The sequence below is a fragment of the Rhagoletis pomonella genome, unplaced genomic scaffold (genome assembly GCF_013731165.1).
Source record: "Rhagoletis pomonella isolate Grant_MI unplaced genomic scaffold, Rhpom_1.0 Rhpom_scaffold_00010, whole genome shotgun sequence".
In the NCBI taxonomy this organism is placed as follows: domain Eukaryota; kingdom Metazoa; phylum Arthropoda; class Insecta; order Diptera; family Tephritidae; genus Rhagoletis; species Rhagoletis pomonella.
The window spans coordinates 28,874,016-28,895,083 of record NW_023458564.1 but is presented as its reverse complement, the minus strand read 5'-3'; the positions used below and the strand labels follow the sequence as shown (position 1 = coordinate 28,895,083).

The following is a 21,068-nucleotide window of genomic DNA, read 5'->3' as shown; positions in this document are numbered from 1 at the left end:
TTCGCATAATCCAGATATCCGTATATTCGAATCTAAAATTAGCAGCAAAGTCGAAATTGTTTGCGTATTTATGAAGTGCTCTATTATTTATTTTGTAACTCAATAGATTCAGAAATGTCAAGTAAAATTTTACGGGTCCCCTCAAAAACTGTTTAGAATATGCGGATAACTAAAGTGAATGCATATGAATCGAATTATAAAATGAATGGATATTAACCGGATATATCCGGATATCCACCTCCCGTATAATATTGCAAACTATCTCGAACCCGAAAAACTGCTGTTGGATTTCAAAAGAAATGCATTTCGAGCTACTTTTCGAATTTCGACTTCCGATTTGACGACTTTTTGTACTGGCCTGAGAGAGTGAGAAGAACAATAGTGTATCTTAAAAACAAAAGAGGTGATCGGGTACATGAACCAACTGCTAAGCGCAATTTGGATGGTGAACTCTGTCCATTAAGGATAAGCTTTCTTATTATTACGAATAAAGCCCATAAGATGTTCATTCCGAACAAAATGACGCCATTTTTGAGTAGACCGATTGCGTCTTATTAGAGTGGTTTCAGATCCTACATATTCATCAGTGGTCAGATTTATACAATGTATTGCATCAAATCTCGAAAGATCTATTGCTAACCCTGTAAAAGTTCACCACTACCCGAACCACTTAATAATTGAATTTCCTTCCTGCGCTCTATGGCTATTTTTGACGTTGTTCCGGTAGAGAGACGATAATCCGGTAGAGTTTCAAGTACTTTTGCGTGTCTGAATCTAAGGTCTGTTCATGGCTAGATCGTATTTAACCTGGCCGCACTGCAGCCGGTCCGAAATTCGCCGTAGAGGTCCACAGGTGGAAAGTTTTACATTATTTCTAGGGATTTGGTGGGTGTAGTGGGCAGCGCTCCTGTGACGAGCATGACAGCCGTCCTCTGCACTCGTTCCACCTTAGATCGGGGCAAAGTGTTGATTAGCGTAGAAAAGGATGGGGTTTTATATCTCTTCTTTGCCTATAGCCGCCTTGGGCTTAGATGTTTCGTTTCCAGTCAAGTTTCTCCTCTAGAACAACTCCAAGGTATTTAACCTCGGATGTGAGAGTAAGTGCCACCCTATTTAGGGTGGGACGTTTGAATAGAGGAGTTTTATTTCCTTGTGAATAATACCATTACGGACTTGTAGGATTGACGCCAAGTCTACATCCCTTGTACCAAATGTTTAAAGACTGAGTTCATTTTGCAATATCACACTCAGAACCCGCAGATGTTTGCCCGTTGCTACAATTGCTATGCCACCAGCGTATGCAATGACTTAAAAACCGGTGCTCTTTAGGCTTAGAAGTAGGGCATCAGCGATTAGACTCCAGAGTAGAGGGAGAGAACGCCTCTTTGGGGAGTGCCTCTGGTCACATACTTTTTAATGGAGCCGTACCCCAGGTCTGATATACTAATTATATTTTCGAGAAGGAGCTCAGCCAAGGCGAATTCATACAAGGTGATGTTGGTAGAACAATAACATTTTCGCCGCGGTACTTCTAAATGTCAAAATGATGTGTTTGTTGTACATTTGTGTCGATTCTGGTTGCCATTGTGTGTATAATTTCTTATTGTAGCTTTTGTTTCTGCTCTATTGATACCACCTTTTATAAATTCGGCTTGAGCCTAAAAAAGTTCATCAGACCCATTTGTACCTCCATCATAAGGAGGAGTTAATAAGACTTCGGATAGACATTGTAAAAAGGATCCTCCATATTGAGAAAAACTTCGAGCGCGTATTCCCGGGAGGAACACAAAATTTAGTTCCTTTGCGTAATGTCGGAAAACCAAAAATCTCTCTCGACGACCTAATGTTTACGTCTACAACGATATCCAATTGTTAAGGGCCTTTCCTTGCAGTGGCTCAAAAAGGTGAATACCAAACTAGAGAAACTGCACTGGTGTAACACCATGGGTCTAGGTCAGTCGAAAAGCTGAATAGGAGGGTACAATCTGAAAAGATATAGGCTACTCATGGTTCTCCCTAAGGAGGAACCGAGAATGATTACAGCTATTTTGACGGGCCGGTTGATTTCGGAATGCTTACACATTGAGAAGTTAGCTTACTGCCAATATAGAAGTATTACATAAATGGGTCTAGTGACCTGTATCGTTTGTGTGCCGCTGCCAAGGAGACTCCATTACACCTTCTTCTGGAGTATGAGGCCGTTGCAAATAGGAGGGAGAGGAGCATATGACACTTATGGTCGGGAGAGGGGCACATACACTCTCTACCACCGGGATCTACTCTGAAATTCGTAGAGTCTCTAGGGCTCGTTGAGGCGTTGTGATGAGCTAAGGACACAATAGACCTACTGGTCGCAGTGCTTTTCATCAACTACATATTTACCTATCTATCTATATTCATATTCAAGTGTTTGCTTTCGAATGCATAAAGTTAGGACAATTCGCTATCTGTTGGCACTGTTGCAGTTTATATGATCATACATACATAATTACATATCGTTACCTTAATTCACAAAGGTCCTAACCTACATTTTTATTTGTTTTACAGGAGAAACAAAAAACGTTAGTGGAATTCGCGCTTTTGTATATTCGCTGTATCCTGCGTAAGTGTAACTGGACGAGCATGCGGTTGTTGTTGCATGTGTACTTGATGTACCGCTAGCAACAACAAATCACACGCTCATGCAGTTACAATTACACAACATACAATGAATACACAGAAGAGCGAATTCCACTATTAAAAAATGAGTGTCAAAAACAGGTAGGGCTTTTTAAAAAAGTAGCATGTAACTCTGTTGCTTTTGGTACTAATACTTTAAAATCTTTAATGAAGGTGTATTTTAATACATCCTACCAAATTCTGTGAAAAACGCAGTTTCGAAATAAGTGTTGGTTAAGGCCTTTGTTAATTAAGGTAACGACATGTACATTAAACTGGGTTGATCCCCATACAAAAGCAAAAAGTATACAGTTTTAGTTATTAAAATTTATTAGGTCAATGAACTGGTCTAGCTCGACGGGATGTTAGAGGAATGTATAGAGCTCAAAAATATATCTTGAACGTTATATCACACTTTGAGATCGAGACATAAGTAAATAAAAATGTAAGGAAGATATTTCGATTTTTGCTGTTTTTAGGACTCGCCAAAGGCGTAAATTTTTATTACTCTAAAATCCTCTCAATGTAAGCTTTCAAACTGGAAAGCGGTAATTGCAAACTTTTTTCGCTACCCAGTACAACGTACATATGCATATACTTACATATCTAAGTTATCGATCACAGATCCAGGCTGGTTAGATACATAATTAAACAAAGCATCCTTTACCTAGTAACAAAATTACAAATGTTTCACACACATATGTACATGCACTTACGTACGTATGCACCTGAATAAACTGAATAATAATATAGCGTAAGAGCTTTGGCAATGCATATGTAGGTCAGAAAGAGGAATGTCGCGAAGCAATAAGGAAAGGAATCCGTGTTACTTTGTATGCTATGATTTTGTACAATTGCTTACACACTGCATTAATATGAACACTCGTGTAAGTACTTAAGGATTCCTAGAACTGTAGTATGCAGTATAAAGCAGAACAGACATTCACGATGTACATACATACAGTATTGGACATATCTATAGCACCCCCCTTTCAGAGCGATATTGTTTGCCACTTATGTTTAATTATTTGGTTTTAAGAATTTTCAATTAAAATACAGTTCATTCTCTAACAAAACCCATATAAACCAATGTTTTAAACTTTTTAAAAGACCGCAAAAAGGTGCAACAAACTTTCCCTTAAATTTCAAACTTTTTTCTCAGAAGCTCTAGAATTTTTTTTAGTACACAAGTTTCAAGTCGCTAAAGATTACCGTTGATTTTTTTAGAATTTTTTTGTCTCATTTGCTTCCATATATGGACTAAACATAATTTATTTTTATATGGCAGAAACCCGCAACATCCTCGGCGAAAAAAATTCTAAAAAATCAACGGTAATTTTTAGCCACTTGAAACTTGCACATTATTAGACTAAAATTGACAGTTTTATAGGTGTATTCAAAAAATTCTTCCCCTTCTGAGAAAAAAGTTTGAAATTTGGGTGAAAATTTGTTGCACTTTTTTGCGGTCTTTTAAAAAGTTTTAAGCTTGAGTTTATGTTAGTTTTGTGAGAGAATGAACTGTATTTTAATTGAAAATTCTTAAAAATAAACAAATAAACATGAGTGGCAAACAATATAACTTTGAAATGGGGGTGCTATTGTATTGGCCAATACTGTATATACATGGGACATTCTTTGCCAAGCGGGCCACCGCAGCTCTCCATTTTTTGTTTTGATTTATTGAATTCGAAACCTTTTGGAAAAACTAGTTTAAAGGGCCTTTTTTTAAATGTCGTTGGGCGTTTTAAAAAATTCAAGATGGCGGTTTAAATATGGCGTCTAAACGAACTATAAATTAGAATTTGCTTTACAACTTTTGTGTCTCTAGAGAACCTAACACTAAGAAAGAAAAACTAACGGCGGCTTTTTATATTTGTAGAGTTTTTGATTACGAATCGGTGTTCTGATTTTAAGTCAAAACATTTTGAAACATTTTCCTCGGGGGTTATTGTAGTTGTTGATTAAGAACTGTAGTCATATTAGAAAAATTCAAATCGATTAGATTCGCTTAAAACTTTACAATCGGCGATACTTGAGGCCGCTGACTACGAATTTGAAATCAGATTTTAAAAATTCAAAACGGCGAATCCATATTAAATCTACCATTTATTACGGAAAATTAAAATCGAACGTACGCACATGGCGTATGTGTAATATTCTCGCCTTCGCTGTGTAGCTCATACGCCATGTACGTATGTATGTATGTACGATTTTAACTTTTCCATGATATATGGTAGATACAATATGGATCCGCTATTTTGATTTTAAGAACCCCCGACTTCAGATTAATAATCAACAACCACAAAAACTTACTGAGGAAAACGTTCCAAGTGAATCGCATTCATTTTCATTTTTTTCACCGCCAATTGGATCCGGCTTTTTAATTTTTTCGTTATCAGAAATCCTAAAACATAAACAACGGCAGTATGTTTTTCCTGTTTAGAGAACCCAACTCCAGATACACAAAAGTCGTACAGACAAATATAGTTTATAGTAAGTTTAGACGCCATATTTAATCCGCCATCTTGAATTTTTAAAAACACCAAACGGAATTTAAAAATAAATCTTTTGAATAATTTTTAAAAAAGGTTTCGAATCAGACGAAAAATGCAGAGATGGGTTAGCCCGCTTGGCAATGAATGTCCCATATATGTACATATGTATGTGGGTATGTATGCATTGCAATATTGTTTGACAAAAAAGCTATTCCTGGCAATTCTCCGCCTTTTTTGCCAGCAAAGTAGGTACTTCGGCTACTGTGCACCTGCAATTTAATGCAATTTTATCTCAATACCATTGCTTGGTGCAGAGGTTCAGATATGTACTATCGTTCATATGTACAAATCTATGTATCTATGTATGTATGTACAATACATATTTATATATGTATACGTCTCTGCAGTGGGGGAAATGGATACAAGCCAGACAAGTTACGAGTACCTTCAATTACTTAAACCTTACCTTTGACATTTCTCGCATTAATTTGATCGGAAGAAAACAAATTTAATTTAAATCAGATAGAAAGAGTTATGAGGAGTGTTCAAAGATTAAAGGTTGCGATCCTAAGAAAGAGAAAGCAATATAACGTATCTTAAGTACAAATCTCTGATTGCAGGAGATAGATGTGTGCGGGAGATAAAATCCCATAAAGTTGAAATATTGTTAATGAAATAAAATTAATGTACCCGGTAAAATAAGGCAAAATTATTTAATATATCCCTAGCTTTAAGTGAAAAATTGCTTAATCCATTTTTATAAATTTTACAGCAGACGAAAAAACTTCTAATATCAATTTTCCGCAAGTATGTATTTCTTCATAACTTTGAGTAGATAATTTTGCGTGTTTAAAGCAAAACAAAACTCCATACGAATCAGAAGGATTTAATGCTTATTAAAAGAGTTCGTATTTATTTTGAGATGAGGTGCATTCTTTTGTAAACGAGCGACAGAAGAACGCTCAACTCGGGTAAAACTTCGAGTTTTTGTTTGGTTTTGTTTGAGTTAGAACGTTCTTCCAGCAAACGAGACATATGTGTACATATGTATGTATGTATGTATGTGATGCTAGTTATCGTAGAATGAACTAATGTCTCCTCCTTAAGTCGTGTGTAAACAGGTGGCAGGCGCTGGCCGTCGTCGATACCCTCCGATATATTTACATGAATGTAAGTATTGTGAATGCTTGGTGGTGCTGTTGTTGATGCGACTGTGGTGAATAAATGTGGGCTGTACCCACAAGTCAGATGCCAAGCGATACAAATAAGCGATAAAATACCATTATTGTTCATACATATGTACGTACGTACATACTACTTATTCAAGTAATGTAATTTTATGAGCAAAAAACACGAAATAAGTATGTGCCAAAAAATGCACCATAAATTCAATATGCATTAAAAGTTTAATAAATAACCTAATTTTTGAAAGGTAAGCCAATTGAAGTGATATCCTATTTTGAAATTGCAGGCCATGACCTCGTCATTATTTCGAGTTTATGAAATTTTTGCATAGTGTGATTCGTATCGATTCTACATAAATAAAAAAAGTACTTAAGACCTAAAACAAAACTAACTAAAACCAAACCGTAACTGTGCTTTAAAGAGTCTTAATTAAATCCAAGGCAACCAGAATATATGCATTTCAGGAATAAGCGCTAAAAGCTCTCTTATCACCTTGCACGTTTAAGAGTGACTCAGTACCGTCACACAAAGAAAAATATGCACAAATACAGATATGAAAATGCATAACCACTCAAGGTTTGGTTTTTGGGGGAAACACAGATTTTTTTTAATACACTTAAGCATTGAGGAAAATATTCTATAAGATGCTGTGCAAACTGCAATGCCTTCGGAAAGGGACTTCAACTGATGGTAAAGATTAAAGTGGATGCAATATTCCCAACGAAAAATGTAGCTTTGAAATTTGATATTAGAGGTGGCAGTTATTTGCGCACCTGTGACTTTGTCACGGCAATTCAAAAGTCACGAGTAACTGCTGTGACAACTTCTTAAAAGTCATCGTGACAGACTGTGACAAAGGAACAGTCGCAGTGATGTTTTGTTTTGGAGCCTTCTGCGAACTGTGACTGCGATAAAGTAGAAATCGCAATTACATATCGAGAAACTGCAACCAGTGATATTAACCTTAAAGGAATTTTCTTATAATGACTGGTTATTTAAGACTAAAATCTGATTAATGTTATTTGATATTAGAACTTCCCACCATTAAAAATGAGTGTGAATGGTCAGAACAATCGACAAAAATAGTCAGCGATGCCCAATAAATGAATAATTCCCTCAGTTCACTCGGTAAAAGAGTGGTTTTGTAACTTTGTTGTTACTGTTTTTGTCACACACCGCCGCCGAAGAAGTAGTCGGATTTCAGCGAGCCCGAAAGAACAACTGGTACGATGAGGAGTGTAAGGAAGCTGCAGAGAAAAAAGATGCCGCCTACAGGGCCACGCGCGCTATTGGGACCGCTATAGAGATCTGAAGAGGGAAGCGAGACGTGTTCGACGAAATAAGAAGCTAGAGGCCGAAATACGTGAGTGCGAAGAGCTTGAAACGCTGGCCGACAGGAAGAATGCCCGAAAATTTTACCAAAGAGTTAGGCGACTTACGGATGGTTTCAAGACCAGGGCGTACTCCTGTAAGAACAATAGCGACCTAGTACCGAGGGAACACTTCTGCGCCCTACTGAATGGTAGCAGCACGGAAAGTTGTGGAGAAGAAGAACTCGAGCCCGCAGTCGATGATGACGGAGTCGACGTTCCACCGCCTGACTATGACGAGGTACGTATAGCAATAACGCGGCTGAAAAACAACAAAGCTGCTGTAGCTGACAGCCTGCCAGCTGAGCTATTCAAGTACGGCGACGAGGAGTTAATAAGGTGCATGCATCAGCTAATGGTCAGAATATGGTCAGATGAACGCATGTCCGACGACTGGAATTTAAGTGTTCTCTGCCCAATCCACAAGAAAGGTGACCCCGCCATTCGCGCTAACTACCGCGGGATCAGCCTTCTAAGCATAGGTTACAAAGTCTTATCGAGCGTATTGTGTGAAAGACTGAAGCCCACCGTCAATGAACTGATTGGGCCTTATCAGTGTGGCTTTAGACCTGGCAAATCCACCATAGACCAGGTATTCACAATACGCCAAATCTTGGAAAAGACCTGCGAGAAAAGGATCGACAGTCACCACCTATTTGTCGACTTTAAAGCCGCTTTTGACAGCACTGAAAGGAGTTGCCTATACGCCGCTATGTCTGAATTTGGCATCCCCTCAAAACTCATACGGCTGTGTAAATTGACGTTGAGCAATACCACCAGAATTGGGAAAGACCTCGCCGAGCCGTTCGCCACTAAACGGGGTTTCAGACAGATCGACTCCCTTTCATGTGACTTCTTTAATCTGATGTTGGAGAAGGTAATAAGAGCTGCAAAACTGAACCGATCAGGAACAATTTACTACAAGAGCGTGCAATTGCTGGCTTATGCCGATGACATCGAAATCATCGGTATCAAAACCGCGAAGTCTGTTCTGCCTTTTCCAAGTTGGATAGGGAAGCAAAGCGAATGGATCTGGTGGTTAACGAGGACAAGACGAAGTACCTCCTGTCATCAAACAAACAGTCAGCACATTCGCGCCTTGGCACCCACGTCACTGTTGACAGTTACAATTTCGAGAAAGTAGAGAATTTTGTTTACTTGGGAACCAGCATTAACACCGATAATAATGTCAGCATTGAAATCCAACGTAGAATCACTCTTGCCAACAAGTGCTACTTTGGACTGAGTAGGCAATTCAGGAGTAAAGTCCTCTCTCGACGTACGAAAACCACGCTCTATAAGTCACTCATCATGCCCGTGCTGGTATATGGCGCAGAAGCATGGACAATGACAACATCCGATGAGGCGGCTCTTGGAGTGTTTGAGAGAAAGATTTTGCGGAAGATTTACGGGCCTTTACGCGTTGGCGACGGCGAGTACCGCAGACGATGGATGTATGAGCTTTACAACGATATGGGCATAGAGCAGCGAATTAAAATACAGCGGCTCCGCTGGATTGGTCATGTCGATCGAATGGACACCGACGCTCCAGCTCTGAAAGTATTCAACTCGAAACCCGCTAGTGGTAGCAGAGGAAGAGGGAGGCCCCCACTGCGATGGAAAGATCAGGTGGAGAAGGACTTGGCTTCACTTGGCCGTTCCAATTGGCGTCAGTTGGAACAGAGGAGAAACGACTGGCGTGCTTTGCTGAACTCGGCCAAAATCGCTTAGGCGGTTACAGCGCCAAAAAGAAGAAGAAATGACCTTCTAACTTTGGACTTCTAGACTGGGCGAACATGTTTTTTTTGGAGAACGAAAAAAAAGACGAATCACCGAGCCGGAGATGCTGTATCTTTTGATCGTATTACCGACTTCCGGTTTCGCCCGGATGTAGGTTGAACTGACCCGAAGTCCATTCTTTTTAATGGTCATACATGTTTTAACCACAGATTCAGATTCTGCGGACAAAAATACAAAACTTTAACTGGAAACTTTTTTCTAGAATGGAGTTCCGATTAAAAAAACGCACTTCCGGTATGTTTAGCCCACTTCCGGTAGAAAACCGAAGTCGGTAATACGACCAATAGATAGAGCATCCCCGACTTGGTAATTCATATATTTTCGTTTTCCAATAAAAACATTTAACCTCATTTAAGTAGTATAAAATGGTCGAAGTGAAAAAATGGTCGAAACCGGAGGTCGGCAATACTTCGTTATGCTTTCAGATAACAGCAAAAAAAGCAATCAGAAAATCTTATTCTAGCGAGTTTCAGAAGTATGTATTTGTACAGCAATGTGAGCCAAAATGTGATGTAACAGGCCGCGTCTTGAGCCATATGCGTTTGTATGCACATTTCTCATAGTTTATGGCACTTCAAATCATGATCAACAGCGGTTACCCACAAATTGTTAAGCTTCGGTAAATGTATTCAGCCATGTCCTTCCTTCTTATTAGTCACGAACCATTAACCTGCTGAAGTATTTGCTATCCCAAATGAAGTAAAGAAGGTTTAAGAGTTCTCCCTCTGCGATCTCTGCAAAACTGGAAAACAGCATGAGCCTAGGTATTTGAGTCGCTTTGATCCTAGGCGTGGACGTGTCAATGGCTTCCCATTCACATCTACAGAGAGAACTCGTTGGTATTCGCCATCGTTAGAGCATTGTTGCAATAGCATAGTGTCCCGTGAATAAATTTAGGTACTTATCGACTTCTATTTCTGAGTATGTATATGATTCGGTAAAGCGTTCAAATAATAGTGCAAGGAAAATATTCAGTTAGGGAATCAACATTCAGCATGGCTACCAGTTCATTTATTAGTAATTATCTTTCGCTAAAAGGTATGCATTAACACTATTTGGGCAATAACTCGACCTTAGGGCCAGCTTAAACTAGAACTATATCTAGAACACGTGTACCGAATTTCAAGCAAAACGGACCATGAACAAAATTTTTCGAATAGATCGATCCCTGGTCCATCTATCAGAAAAAGGTATCCTATACCTTAACCCTGGCAATAAGCTGCCTACGTGCCAAAATTTCAAGCAAAACGGACTAAAAATACGATTTTTTTTCGAACAGATCCGTCCTTGGTCCACTTACAGAAAAAAGGGATCCTTTATGTTAACCTAGGCAAACAGCTATCTACGTGCCAAATTTAAAGCAAATCGAACCGTAAATACGCTTTTTTCAAATAGATCCCTGATCCAGTTACGGGGAGAAATGGATCCTAAATGGCAATCTAGGCACAAAGTTACCTACGTCCCAAATTTAAAGCAAATCGCACCTTAGTTACGATTTTTTCGAATAGATCGGTCCCTGGTCCACTTACCGGAAAAGAGGATACAATATGTAAATCTAGACAAAAAGGTTCCTACGTACAAAATGTCAAGCAATAAATAAGATTTTTTAGAATAGATCGGTCCCTGGTCCACCTTCCGGAAAAAAGTAAATTATTTTGGCCCCTTGATATGGTAGCTGCTGAAAGCTATTTATACACAAAATTTCATGAAAATCGGACCTGCCGTTTGCGAGATTACCTGTTACAAAAGAAAGGACTTCTTAACGAAATCTTTAGGAGTATCTCATTTCTGTAACGATTTTTTTACGAATCTTCAAAGAAAATTATATGAAGCGGTTGACACGAACTCGTAGAGAAATTTCTGTACGAAAAATGAAGACAATTCAGAAAAAAATCTGCTTGAAATTCTTCAAATAGCAGCATTATTTTCATTGCTTTACCGATTTTCTTCCGAAATTTCGTGAACGAAGTGTGCATAGTTTATTTCATTTTAGAAAATTCGCCAAAACTCAGATGAGATCTTTACGAATTGTCTAAAATTTCTCTACAATTCAGTATACTCTGTAAAAATGATTTGCAGGGATGATTCGTACGAGTATCATACGTACAATTAATTATTGAGTATCTTGACAAAAAGAATGTTAAACGATTTTTACACAATTCTGTGACACTTACCGTGACCTCCTTTCTTTCCATTTGCTTTGCTTTTTGATTTTCTGGGATATAAATGGATTTTACTTTGTCCACAGCCCATAATCCGTGTAGCAGCAGCGTTGCCGCTGAAATATGCGCTGCTGCTGCTGCTTCTGCTTTCTAAACTGCTCCACAACTAATTTACAGCGTTTTACCGCTGCACCTCCTTTTGTGATTCCTGTAAGGTGGTAAGTTAATAGAATATTATACATATGTATGTATTTTATGTGTGGAGCAATTTACATATGTATATGTATGTATTCACAAAAAAAAACGATAATTCCTTAACAAATAAATAATAAATTTCAGGCGAGGTGAAGCATAGAACTGAGATAAACCACCCGTGGTGAAATTTAATTTGTACACAGAGCCAAAGAATGATGGTAGATGTAATGAAGAACCAACGAGTTACAACAGATTTGTACCGAAGCGAAAGCTTGAGATTAAAAAGAAAAATTGAGACTAAGAAAAAGGATTGCATATGGAGAGGAATGTACAAATATATATACATAGATGTACCTTTATGTACGTATGTATGTACATCGTTGCACATGTATTCACATATATAAATATGCACATATTGTGTACATACATGCCTACATACATACATACATACATACATACCCCACTGGGAAAATAGGTAAGCACCTTCCGAGGTAAGCCATGTTTTCTTTCAGTTTTTAGTACCAAAATTGTCATCATGGCTAATGTCATCTACTAGTAAAGGGCAAAATGAACACCTCCGAAGACACATTACGTTGTCAGTTGCAAAATAACGTGCAGCCGAAGTTATTTCCAAGCACCGAACTACTCCGAGCGACTGCTCTGCATTACACGTAACTTACTTTGTATAGCGGCTCAGAAGTATGTCTGATACCAAATGTACATTCTAAATTCCTACTTACATAAGGCGGCCATGCCTTTGTAAAAGTAAGGGACGTTCGGCAGGTAAATGGTAATGACTGCCAGGTGAAGAGTAAGTTGCTAATAAGGTATTATTACGTGCTCCTAATTCCCACTGGGACATGTTTTTTTGAATACAACTATGGTGAAGTGTAAATATTTGTAGTAAAATATGCAACGGGTATCTTCAGGGTGGTTGGGATAATGCGCTGGCGCAAGAAAAAGTTCAGCAAAGTTCAATGAAATACATGGAGTTTAGATTGCGAAAGTGAGCAAACGCAAAATAGCGAGAGAGCAACGGCGAGCGCCAATTTACCCAGTTTGGAAAGTGCTACCAAAATTTATTCTTTGAGTGCATTTGTAGTTTTGCCAAAGGGAATGTTTAAGGTTCATTCAGGCGTGGCTAGGGAATTGACCTGAAAAAATATGAAAATTAAGTTACTTTTTATTTCGTTACTCAGTTTTCGAAAAGCTAGCTTTTACAATTTCATTACAATATTGCATACAAAATAATTAGTAGCAAGGTGTAATTTTTTAAACATTTTCTAGATTGTCCATGGCATTGTTGCAGCAAAACGTTACCAAAACATTCGAGAGTGGTTTAGATATGTTTTGTGTTTATTGCGTACAGAGTAGAATAGCTCAAGTAGTGTTGAGTTGGGTGGACCAAAGAAGTGAAGTCGGAGTTTATTGCTTTACCCTTTTCTATTATGAAATCACAAAATATTTTGAGCGCTCAAAGTTTTCCTCACTTCGTCCCTGGTCGGAAGCTTTCTCTGCTCCAATCCTCGCATCACAACTGCTTAATCTGAGTCCTCACGCTGAAACTTCCGTAGTTGTACTCCATATTGGTTTTCACCGATGTCAACTTCATTGACCGGACACGTATAGCCTCAACCTGGACCTCAGGCTTTACTGCTTGCCTTTGCATTCTCTGCCAACAACGACCTTTTCCTGGATACGTCGAAGCGCGCCGCTGCTTCTACAGCTTTCGACATTTCCGGACACTTCTGTTTCTGGTGAAATCTTCGAGAGTTCCTCTAAGAGCAACCGTCTACTGCAGTGCTGGCTGTAGTACCCAATCCTAAGTGGCACTTTCCTAGTCGCGATATGTCAGGATCATTCCCTGCAGGTCAATCTTCATGCCTTGGCCAAGTAGAATGTCCACGCCGATGATGACTTCATCCACAATGTCTGCCACTATAACCTTGTTGTACGGGGCCAAATTTGGGTGCGCTCACCAGTTGTAGTCTGCAACTTTGATCCAGCTAATGACTTCACACACCAAGTGGCAAAATCAGATCGAATAATGGAATTTGACGCTTCAGTATCCGCTCTCAGAACTCGCTCTTGCCCATTCAAATATCCACCAACAGTAACGTTGTTCGCTTTTCTGCAAATTTGCCTCGTTTTAGTTCAACGACTGATTGGAGTTGGGCTCGTCTTCTTCAGCCCTGTGTTTGCGTCTGTCTTACAATCGCCTTGCTTTCCACAACTGAAGTATTTTGCAGCATCCTTTTTCTCGGTGGAAACATGATTATTTATTCCTGCGATTGACTTTAGCGTTTTCAGTATCTCGTTCATAACGTCCAGTGTCTCCACTTCCACTCGATGGGCTTTGTAGGCTGGGCTACTTAGGAGCGCCGCCGTTTATGTGTCTCTGCATACGAGACAGTTTCAGCAAATGTTAGTTTTGGATTCGCATACGTCTCTCGCTTGGTATATATGTCCCGCCTTCCGCTTATGACCTATGGATTTTAACCATTTCGAGCAGAGCTGGGCGATAAGGATTACATGTGTAATCGATTGCATCTAGGATTACGATTATTTTAATCGCAATTTCAAAAATTATTAAATTAGGATTTTGGTAATCGTTCATCGAAGGCATCTTAGATTACGATTACAGTAATCGTAATTTAAGCTTTTTTAAAATTACAATTACTGTAATCGTAATCAAAGTTCGCTCAATGAATGATTACAATAATTTTAAATTTACAATTTTTCTAATTACAATTTTTTGAGTAATTAAACGAAGTAATTCTATAAATTTGCGAAATATAAATGCGCGCTTAACGATAATATGAAGATAATATGTATTTATCTAAATCCTTATAACAGAAAATACGGGATAACAATTAAAGTAATCGTTCCTCGAACGAACTTGGAATACGATTACAGTAATCGTAATTTTAACTTTTTTAAAATTACGATTACTGTAATCGTAATCTAAGTTCGTTCGATGAAGGATTACTGTAATCGTTATCTTGTTTTTTTTTTTAAGCTTGCTAAGTGAGCCAACCTCTCAATCTCGGAGGCAAATTCCTGTAGTCTCTTTGGCTTTTTGGCATGTACCATAACGTCTCTCCTCGGCGCCCATCAATGCATCGTAACTTTTATTTTCGCAGTCGGGAACAGTATGCAAAATTTCTCCTGCAGGCCCTTTTAATCAAATAATAGCGCAGCGGATTTATCCTGTAATCGTCTTCCCGAACTAGAGCTTTAAGACTTGAAAAGGAATCCTGCCGTCAAAGGATGGGGTTTTTACCTTGGGAGCGTTCGTTGAAGTGGCTGGTAGAGCTGGAGAAACATCGATGGAAACATCGATCCATCGATGTTTTTATATAAGCTGCTGACATCGATGTTTTTTTCTCAATATCGATGTTAATGCAAATTGAAACCCTATAATCTTAATAACTTTTAAAAGACTTTAAAAACGTACTTCATTTATGCATAAGTACTTTTTAATATCAAGCTCGTGAAGGGACAAAAGTATTATACATAAGGGGTTTTCATCTAAAATAATAAAGGGATAAATTGCATTAGTTTATCAGTTTATACGCATTATTTCATGAAATTTTTTGCTATATAGCTTATATGGCCATCTACATTTCATTCTTATCTCGTTCAATGTGCTTATTTGCTTTTTATATGTTCGTAGCAAAAGCGACCCGCCGGAATTCTGTCGGGGTTGAATTTTGCTGAAATTTATACATTTATCCACCAAAATCGTTTAATAAACTTTGATTAAATAGATTTCCATACAAAGTTTGACAGCACATTTATCAAAATGATAAATTTATAATTTGATCAAGTTTGTCAACAGTTTATCACTTTAGATGAAGACCCCCTATAGTTTGTTATATTTAAATTAATTACTCATGCGTCAGCAAAAATCTTAACAATTTTTAAAAGACTTTAAAAACGTACCTCATTTATAAATAAGTAATTTTTTATTTCAACCCCTTGAAGGGACAAAAACATTATAATTTATTATTTTCAATTAAATAAAAAAACTAAACTATAGTATAGTATATTATTATACAAATTTTATATTTAATAGAATTCTGAAATACGGCGTTCTTCAATACATAGTACAATACTACATCGACCTGAGTGGAAGATCCACCTATCTCGGCAGCGAGTTCGAGAACGCCCTATCTCAGAAAACTTTTCAAGAACGCCCTATTTCAGAATTTTATTGAAAAACACCCTATATCAGAATTTGGTTGAAAAACGCCCTATCTCAGTTGCCGATTCAAAAAAGCCCTACTTCAAACGAAAATACATTGAAAATGTGATGAGGTCGGCAGCTGAGAGAGGGCGTTCATCAACCAAATTCTGAGATGGGATGTTTTTCAGTAAAATTCTGCAATAGGTCGCGTTCTTCGCTGCCGAGATAGGTCGCTCTTCCGCCAAGGTATCGATATATTATAGTACAGTTGCCAACCTTAGTCCCATACCTAATTCTTGCAAAGCTTTTCAAAGGCACACAAACTTTTCCACCGTCTCATCCTCCTCAACGCATAATGGGCAAATGGAGTTGTCATGTACGCCTATCACAGTCAGGTGTTTGTGCCACATGAATTGACCAGTCAGCAGTCGAAAAAGTTGTCTGCAGTCCCGTCTGCTCAAAGGACAGCAAACAACTAAATATACATTCTGAGATTGAAGGTTCTGATGGTGGTTAGGATGGCCGAAGGTGGGGGTGCGCTAACTGGTTGCGGACCGAGGAATGCCGACTGACCTGGCACACAGAGTAAAGCAAGCTCGTTATGTTTACCAACGTAATTTAGTAGTAGTAGTTAGAGGCCTGGCTAATGCCTTAAGTGCAGCTTAGCTATCACTAGAGACACGTAAACTCCTTTCCCTCCACCTATTTTCTAACAAGAAGTTCATGGCCTTGAGACTTGCAAAGACTCCAGCATGGAAGACCGAAGCCTATTCCCCAAGAGAAAAGTGAAGCTTATTCGCAATAACTATCTTCGAAAAAGACCCCTGATCTTGACACAGAGTCAGTTGTGGAGCCGTTAGCAAAGATTTTATAATGTGTTAGTCCGGGCTCAGTGGTGGAATCAAACCAGCATTCAGCCTCAGGATACTGAAGGTTATAGAATCTCTCCAGAAAATTTGACGCTGAAGATGGCACAACAACAAAACAGGTTTGTCTCCATTCATTACTTTCTGTTCATAAATTGATATTCTTTCAAAGTAGTCACGCAAAAAACCAAGCTTCGTTATACACTTTATATTATTCTACATCAATGCTGTAGTAGGCACGGCTTACATCTATACATATATATATTTAACATGAGAATGGATTTTTAATAAATGCTGCATCCGGCTAAATAAGGAAGCAGTCAGTTCTAAAAGTCAGGCTGTACTGAAAGCGATACAATACAAAGTAGTGGAGTCAACAAATAGTCGCTAGTAGCACTGTTTTACGTCAGTGTGCCCATTCTTGCATCAAATGCAAAAAAAATGTGGAAATGAGCTTAATGAAAAATTTGTAATGTAATGACACGAATATTTTTTAATGCCAAACATTGTCATTACAATTTTTGCCATTTAATGCCTCGTGAAAATCCAGCATAAGGCTTGGACGCAAATGAACAATCAGATTAAATTTCTCTTAGCAAGGAAAATTCAACTCAAAGATGTAACAAATGACCAAATTGTAAGATTGGGAGCTCTTAATGAATTGGAAAGTCTAAACGGACGCTTACCTACATACATCATCACAAAGCCGTCTGCTATTGCACTACCAAGCTGTAACGATGTCGTATATGTACCAATCATTTTACAAGTCTCTAAGTTGATATTCCTGTTTTAAATTAAAGCGAATCAAGGTTTCTCGTTACCAGATCGATCCCTACATATCAAAGACCGGGTTTTGGAAACTCGATCCCTGATATAACCCTGCCCTCGAAGGGCAGAGGGATGGAGAGTGATGGAAGACCTGACTGGCAGTGACCATAACTACATCACCTTCCAAGTCACTGACACAACGCGAGAGCAAACACGTAGCGTTGCTAGCAGGAAACCAGGATGAAACCCGTCTAGGGTCGATGTTCGCATTTCAGCCACAAGGAGAGAGATCCACAACAGGGAATGTTGCGCTAAGCTGGTCAATGCCGCATGGCCAGGTAAAAAGCAGGTATACTGGTGGAATGACCGAATCGAAGAACTGCGAAGGACCTGCCGTCGAAATCACAGACTCGTAATGCGCGCTTGTGGCAGACCTGAGGCGCGGACCAGAGTAGCAGCCTATAAAAGGGCTAAGAAAGTAAACGGAACTTCTAAGAAGCGTTATGTGACGAGGTGGATTGTGATGAAGCTGTTCCATACACCATCGCAAGCAATGGATGAGGTCCGAGTTAAGAATATAGTGGATGCACTATTTCCGATAAGAGCAGATACAATGTACGTCGAGGAGCAAGCCGAGGCACCACTCTTTGCGGCAGATGAGCTGAAGTTAGCCCTGCGAAGCATGAAAGCCGGCAAAGCTCCAGACCCCGATGGCATACCAGTGGAAGCAATCAGGCAAGCAGTGAAAACAAGCCCTGATTTTCTGCTTAGCATGTACAACATCTGCCTTAGTTCCAGGTCTTCCCAAGCCAATGAAAGAAGGCGAGGCTAGTGCTTATACCCAAGGCCAATGGGACCCAAACTCTCCTTCATCGTTCCGGCCACTCTGCATGCTAGACACAGCAGATAAGATGATGGAGAGTCTGCTCAAAATACGCTTGACGCAAGTCATAGAAAACGAGGAAGGCCTTTCACCCCAATAACATAGCTTCAGGAAGGGACACTCAACTATAGGAGCAATTAATGAAGTAGTCGAGGCGGTACCGAAAGCCGAAGAAGCCTGCCACCAGGCACGGCCAATAGTGCTACTGGTGGCACTGGAAGTCAAGAATGCCTTCAACTCGGCAAGATAATACGACATGCTGGAAGCCTTGAAACGCTCATACTCCTTTGACGATTGAAATTCCACAGCAGGGATTCGTCTATTGTTGTCTGTTGTGAATGACATACATTTTTGCAATTAATTTCTCTTTTAAACTCTCAGTCTCATTCACAGCTTTTTGCGAGTAAACGCTCCCCGTTTTTATAAACAATTATTCTCTTCTTTCTCAATGGAAAGAAAGCAAAAATATGTACACTACTTATAAACAATAATGTGCGTATGTATGTATATATACATACCTATAGCACCTGTATACATAGGCAAATATGAAAAAGTTTAGTGTATATGTACATTAGACTGTCCCAAGAATATATGGAAAAAATTAGTTTGCCAATTTTGATATGCATACCCTCCGTATTTGTGTTTTTTAGCCTAAATAGCATATATGTGAAGATTTATTATGGCCGCCGGATAACGATACCCGTGCCGGCTTTTAGTTGAAGTTTTAGTTAATAACTTAAATTAATCGTCCATGAAAACTTTGGAAGAGCGAAAAATTCGAGATGTTTGCAATATTTTAGCGCATTAGGACGGCAGGATTTTTCCCAAGGACAACGAAAAAATTAATTAAACTAAAATATCCTTTGCGGGTTTTATCTTTCAATATCCTTGTATATGTATGTATTAATAGCATTTAAACTAAACTAAGATTCTTCAAAATGCATTCAAAATCAAAAATCTTGAAGGATAATATTTTTAAAGGACATTTTCGACATGTTTCAAAAGGATAACTGAAAGCAAAAGTTGAAATGAATCTTGTTTTGAATTTTTCTTTTTATTGATACCCATATTTTAACGTTAACTTTTGGAAATATATTATAATTAATGATCCTTTGGAAAAAATCCTGACAACCTGGTAAAACTCTAAAAACCGCAGATATACTAAATATTATATCCTAATACTGTAAGGAGTATAGTAATACCGCCTTACAAAAAGTAAAATGTAAAAAGTAAGTAATTGCATACAATTTTATTTGGATAGTTCTTAAGACAAAACCAAAAAATGAGGGGATACCCCCTTAAGCTGAAATTAGTCAAGAACGTAAACCTACCGGTACCAAAGCGCCATGCAAATGAAAACTCAACACCGCAGAATTTTTCTGTAGTTGTAGCCCGTAGCGCAGAAATCTGCGGAATTTAGATTTTTCCGTGTCAGCTGATTTCTCCTTCTTTAGATGGTTGCCACTTCGCCAGTTTTACAGATGGTAAAAAAGATATAACTTCCTATTCAAAATATGTTTAAAATATTTGAAATTTACTATTGAATAAGGTTTTCGTTGAAAACTAAGTAGTTTATATTTAGCTAAAATCTATTATAGCACGAAAAATTGTAGTTGAAAGGGTAAGTTTATGAAAAGGCATTGATGAGTGGCAACAGTGTAGTAAGCAACACTGAGGGCTCCAGTTATCGACAAAATTCTGCGTATACAGACTGCGTTTAAGTATACGTTCTGCGTTCTCGACTAATTTCAGCTTTAAAAAACAACTTTGGTTTTTTGGGACAGTCTAATGTATATATGTATGTATATATACATATGTACACGAATGTATTCCGATTTAGACGGACGTTTATAGAGCGATGTTTTTTAACACTTTTTTCTACGCACTATCAGCACATACACATAAGTACATATGTGTTTTTATAGGCATAGAGGGAATAAACTTTTCCTCTTGCGGCAGCTTTGACTGTGCTTAATTTAACATATAGTACGTATGTATGTATTTATGTAGATGTTTCCATTTTTTATTTAAAACTGAAGCACAGCTGAATAGAAATACCAAAAACAAAAATGCACACTTGTATACATACATATGTACATCCAAATGTATAAACATATTTGAATTTGTATGCATATTAGCGCTAACAAAACACGATATCAAAACAAAGATGGGCTGGGAAGAGGCAATGCATATCTACATATGTTTGTATGTACATTTACGCACTACCATTAACCTCGGCCACACACTGTCATACCCTGTGGGAAAATCTCTAGTTCTGAACTGGGGCGCTTCTAGTACATTTAGACCCAGTACTGGTTCGCGATAAATCTCTTTTGCACGCAAGCAACTGGCGAATTTAACATGGCGATGTCCTAGGAAGTGTCAATTGCCCCCCGCTGCATCCCTTTTTCGAAAGAAAAAAGTATCATGATTTTTCAACCTTTCAGTTTTGTCGTGTGCGATTTTACATTATTTTCAAAGAAACGTTTTTTTCAAT

The 21,068-nt window shown here is 38.4% G+C and overlaps 1 protein-coding gene across 1 annotated transcript in view; it reads right to left on the bottom strand.

The window, feature by feature from the left end:
* The window catches only part of LOC118746213, a 150,456-nt gene that overhangs the window by 7,905 nt on the left and 121,483 nt on the right, over positions 1–21,068 (bottom strand). Inside the window, exon 2 of the mRNA XM_036480037.1 lies at positions 11,683–11,878. Coding sequence (XP_036335930.1) covers positions 11,683–11,761 — 79 coding nt within the window. The 5' untranslated portion in view covers positions 11,762–11,878. The remainder of the gene's footprint in view (positions 1–11,682; positions 11,879–21,068) is intronic.